Source organism: Octodon degus, unplaced genomic scaffold (assembly GCF_000260255.1).
Source record: "Octodon degus isolate 3935 unplaced genomic scaffold, OctDeg1.0 scaffold00018, whole genome shotgun sequence".
Lineage (NCBI taxonomy): Eukaryota > Metazoa > Chordata > Mammalia > Rodentia > Octodontidae > Octodon > Octodon degus.
Genome location: NW_004524594.1, coordinates 11733309 through 11738884, shown reverse-complemented (window position 1 = coordinate 11738884; position 5576 = coordinate 11733309). Strand labels below are relative to the sequence as shown.

Genomic DNA, 5576 nt, shown 5'->3' with positions numbered 1-5576 from the left:
AAAAAAAAAAAAAAAAAAAAAAAAAACCAAACCAAAACAAACAAACAAAAAAACTTTGATGGACCAGAGATCCCAGAAAAAGCAATTTTGATGCACATGTTAGTTCATCCAGAAGCAAGAGTGAGATGGGTCATAATCAGCAGTGGAAGTAGCATTCCTGACATCATTTCATTGGTCTAAAGAAGGACCCACTTGATTCTGGGAATCATTCATAGATATATAGCTTTTATGAGAGCCGTGGAGTAGTCTCTCATGGGCTATGAGAGGATGGTGGGGAAATTGATCTAGGGGCGAGTTAAAGGCGAGTTAAACAGGCACAGGAAGAAGCAAGGCCTGCTCAGGCAGGTGCTGCTGGCAGCAGGAACAGCACGTTATGTTTTCCTGTAGTGATTGTGGTGGAGTGAAACAAATTTAGCAGCTTTCTTATGGCTCTGGTGGTAAGAAGTCTGATGTGGACTTGCTGTGTGACCTACAGCAAGTTGAGTCCCTAAACTTTAAGGTACTGCCAGTGCGGTACTCCTGGAGGGCACAGTGGAGGGCCTGCTCTTACTCCAGCTCTGCAGGCTGCCTTTGCTGCTTGGCTCAGGGCCTTTTCTGTCTGTAATTCTAGTCTCTGCTGTTGTTATCTATTCTTGCTATCTCCTTTGTGAGTGCTGATTCTCCTACTTGTCTTTTGGCTACAATGGACCCATGGAAATAATCCAGGATAACCTGTCTAACATGGCCCAATTGAATGCCATCTACTGAGTTCCTTTTGGCATGTAGGCAACATATTCTGAGAGTCCAGGGACTAGGACAGGACCCTCATTAGGGAGCATAATTCCAAGAGGTATCATGGGGTTTTGAAGAAAGGAGAGAAGTATTCAGGGCTGGGTTGGAAATCTGGAGTTCACGTAGCAGAGAAAATGGGCATTTTCCAGGTTTGTTAGTGTCCCCACCCTTGATCACTCTATCTTCTTAAGCCTGACACTAGAACACCCTTTTCTCAAACTCGCTGGTAGCCAGGACACTGGCATGTTTGAAACACCAACAATCATTGGTTCCTATCTCAATGCAATTTCCCTTAGAAGAGAGCAGAAGAGGGAGGAGAAACCATGATGAACCCACTTTCTGGGGTGTACTGTGATCATGCTGGGGGCTTCCAGGAGCAGCAAGTGGGCAGCGTCTGGTGCCTGGTGCTCAGCAAGACGGGGGTGAACTGGAGGTCCATGTGGATGATGGCATTAGGGAAGTCTTCAGAGTAGCAAACTGACATGTGTTGGGATGTTGTTTTTGACTCCGTCCCAGAATTTCTCTACATTTCTGGACAGACTTCAGCTCATTTGTCTTCTGCTTATTCCAGTTAAAGTAGAACTTGTCCCAAGTAAATACGACTCCATCTTTCCCTAAGAACTTGGACTCTGAAAGATCTTGCAAACTCTAATGAGGACTTCCATTTTACTTTAAAAATAAGAGTAAGCTATGAAAATATTTTCATAAGAAGTTGAAGGGAGAATGACATTTACAGCTGCTTTAATACAGTGAGCCAAAAAGCAGCCCACCTTTTCTTTTTTTAAAATGTATTTTGTGTTACAGGGTCTCTCACTACTTAGCTCAGACTTGTAGTGATCTTCCTGTTTTCAGCCTCCCCAGCACTGGGATTACAGGCATATGCCACTATGCCTGGACTCTGGACAGCTCAGCCAGCCTTGTGGGCATGGCTGGCATGGCATGTGGTACCAGGGATTGAACTGCAGTCGCTGCGCTTGCCTAAGCTTGCCTAAGCAGGTGCTTTAGTCTGCTGAGCTATCTCGCTGTCCCCACAGCCCACATTTTTCATATGGTAGAGAGTTCTTCCTGGTCCTTGTTGTGGTCTGGGAAATTGGGAAATTTATATGTGTGACCCCAAAGGAAAGTTATTGGAATTCTAGTGAGTTAATTCCAATTTACCACTGCCAGTGCAACTCATGGTGACAATAAAGTCACTAAGACATATTTGTAGTTGTGGGGGAGTCAAGGCTCCTAAGTTAAACTAAGGTGATGATTAACCTGAACAAAGGCTTCAACCTAGGACTGAGCCCAGGTCTCATTAACTCTTGAAGAGGAAAGTGGTTCAGGGAAGAGGGACTTGGAGAGTGGTGGGACGTGTATGAATGCTGTGAGCTGGGATATGTAGGAGGCCTGAAATCACCTCTGCAATATGCAGAAGGAGTGATCTACATAGCATAATCTGAGGTAGTAACTAACATTTGGAGGTCATTGCTTCAGGTCTGGAGTAACTTTTCATGCCCTAGGAATTCATAGCCTCTTCTCTAAAGCCTTGGTCCCAGCTGACAGTGATAGGACAGCAAGGAGCATGGCTCTCCCTCCTGCCCAGTTTAAGCATTCCCCTGGGGCCTGGGGTATGGATCAGGGAATGACCTATCACCTTGCTTCAAAAACTACACATTATCACTTCGATAGACTGATTTGCATTGCTTAAAGCCAACTGAAGCAAGAAGGAAAAGTCCCAGCCAGCTCTGTAGGTGATAGGTTTGCATTGGTGCTTCCCACCGAGTGTTTGAACATTTTAAACATTGTTCAACACGGTACACATGACAGTGATTATAGCGCTATTGCTTCTTGGGGAAATAAGGAAAATTACTCACAACCTGAGTAATTGGCTTGCAATCTGCAGTTCCTCCAAGCTCTAACCAGTAGCGAAGATCTCAACCTCTAGAAACACTTGTAGATCATTTGTAGTACACACATTAACCTGATAGCCTGGCTTAAAGGACAGGAGATGAATTCTAGCCCTTTGACTGCTGCTTCCTTTTAACCTTATGGTCACTCTCCATCAGTTCCAGGTCCCATTGCTGCCACCCCAAGGTTCTTCAGTCTAAGCACAGTGTACCACTTTCTGTCTATCGGGCATCTGACATTTGATGGGTGGTTCTGGAAACATTCCAGGCCAGACCGAGCTTTTCATCAGTGTAAATTATAAAAGCTGTATCGCGTCTCTGGTGCCTCGGAGCCACCCATCTGTTCTACACATTATATTGGTGGGGAATTCCCTGTTTCTGAACGACCGTGGTTCAGTCATCTTTCAATTAAACTTAATAAGGAAACAGTCCTTCAGTGTCTACTTGGAGGAAAGGGCATCCAAAGCTGGAGAGACATTTGTGGCTCAGGGAAGCAGTTGGTTGCAACAAGGTCACAGATTAATTAGAACTGGGCTTCATTAAAGCTGCGTGAACACTGGACAGCTTTGCCAACAAAAGGGATCGTCTGGGTGTTTCTGAATAGTCCCTTTCTCAGCTGGGCTCTCATTCTTTGGTTGGACCTCGGTTCCAGCTGCTGCAGTACACAGAGTCCAGTGCCTGAAAGCATTTGCAAGTCAGTTATGCAGGCTCTGCTATGGCTGCTTAGTTTGCTAAAGCATTGTTCCAATCAGGTTTATGTCTCTGGCTTGATCTCTACTCATGTGAGTCTTCGTTTTAGTCCGTCCTGAAGACCAGATGATGCACTTCCTAATATAGGAGCATAGCAAAACAGCCAGGAAGGAGGAGACATTGGGAGTACAGGTTTCTCCTGTCTCAGCTGTCCACCTTCTCTTCCTAGCTCCTCATCTACCTCCTCTCTCCAGGGAGGGAGGTATGGCTGCAGATACCATTTGAACCACAGTGGCACTCAACTAGTGCATTCCTGCAGGGGACTGGGCTAAAATGACTTTGATTCTGAAACAGCTGCAGGCCGTGTTACCAGTTGTCTTTGTTCAGCCTTCTCATCAAATCACTTTCTCCCACCCCTGCAGCCATTTGGAAAACTTATGAAAAACTGATTTCTATTAATTTTCAATGATTCGGAGTGGTGTAAAGTATGACCCATATTGGAAGGCTTATATTTTTGACAAGGGCAATACCTTCTTTCTAGACTGATAATTTTCAAAACCATCTGGGAGTGTATTTAAGGTTGAGTGAGCACCCATTGCAGATTTATGAAACTGAAGTGATTTCTAGGACATGAGACAGAAAAAGATGCAACCTTGGAAGGCCAAGGAAACCTGGATGGGTTGGTTGTGTTAATCTAGGGATTTTAATAAGCATGAGTATATGGGTAGGGTCAGGGGATGGCAGCAGAGCCAAGGAAGTGCTGGCCATGAGAGGTGGTGGTACTTGTCTCTTCTGCAGCCAGACCAGGAACAGTTTGAAAAATACTTGCTATTTTGAAGTTGTAGCTAAGTTTTCCTTTGAAAAGCTTTTGAAAAACCTTGCTCTCAAAGAATGAAGGTCAAAAGATTTGATAATGAATAAGAACAAGGGGTCATCTTAGGATAGGGGGTTTTGGAGGTACATACTTTTTTTTTCTTTTTCTTTTTCTTTTTCTTTTTTTTTTTTGTTCTTTTTTACCAAGAATGTGTCATTACTCTGTTGATACAAAAAGTGTATTTGTCAGAGGTCATAGCTGGGACAAAACTGGTACCCTGTGTGGATAATCAGAGAAAGGGGAGTGTTTTTAGGAAAATATAATATTTGACATAATTTCTGCTTCCTCCATTTTCTTTTTAATTTCCAGATGAAAGCAAGAGTCCAGGTGTTAAGTTTCGTTACCCAAGAGAGATTATGGTAGGAAGAAAGCAGAAATTGCCTATAAAATATTGTCTCCTTTTAGGCTTGCAGAAAACAAGCCTCATCCAATTGGTGCAATTATGTTTAATGCTTTCAAATTAAGGCTAGGAAGTAGAGAGAGCAAAGGTTTTTGTAAATTTTAGGGCATGGAGATCGAACATCGGGATCTTAAAGAGATGCCAAGACCACAGAAGCAGTGGCAACTTGTACAATAAGAACTTGGATCAAAGTCATGTTTGTTTCCTCTCCCTGAAAATGTGGAATGAAATAGGATGAATTTCCCTTCCTCTGGTGCTGCTGGGACACATCTCTGTTCTTTTCGGCCACACATAAGCCTGGTCTCCCTGTTCCTCAATTGCTACTATGGCCCTTAGTGACCATACAATTTTGAGCTACTCTGAACACTTCGCTGACTTTCCAAACTTTATCTTCTCTTATACTTTTTACCTCTCAGGTTATCATTAGCTGGTGATCCTTTATTCTCAACATCTTCTTTGAGTGCTGTATTTTTACTCTAAAAGAAACAAACCGTCCCTTGATGATATCATTGCTCTGAAGACTTGTGTTCACCTTTCTCATAAATAAGGCACACAGAGAGAAAGAAACTTCTATAAATCCTTCTGTAATTTCCAAACTATTTCCTGTCTACCCTTAAAAAATCCAACAACAAAAAAGAAATTCTTATTTCATTCTTTCTAGTCTCACAGTGGTATACAAGAAAGCATTTCTGCTCTATACTCTTGCATTTCAGAAAAAGAACACTTAAGAAACAGAACATGCAAATTCCAACTTGAACACTAGGAAACATTTGTCACTGCAGATCACAATACTGGGGGAAGGGAGGTCAAAAGGAGATGAATTCAGATAAACAATGGCTCTACCTTCAGAAAAAGATGTTTATGGCTGCTGATCTCAAATAGCCTTACAGAATATTTCTTCAAAGTTAGTATTGCACCTTTGAAAACAATATTTTGTTAATTAATTTATTAT

The 5576-nt window shown here is 42.7% G+C and overlaps 1 protein-coding gene across 1 annotated transcript in view; it reads right to left on the bottom strand.

Moving 5' to 3' along the window:
• Positions 1 to 5576, bottom strand: part of LOC101570210 (condensin complex subunit 2-like) — a 50712-nt gene that overhangs the window by 37782 nt on the left and 7354 nt on the right. The window contains exon 2 of the mRNA XM_012513770.1: positions 667 to 751. Within this exon, the coding sequence (XP_012369224.1) occupies positions 667 to 751 (85 nt within the window). The remainder of the gene's footprint in view (positions 1 to 666; positions 752 to 5576) is intronic.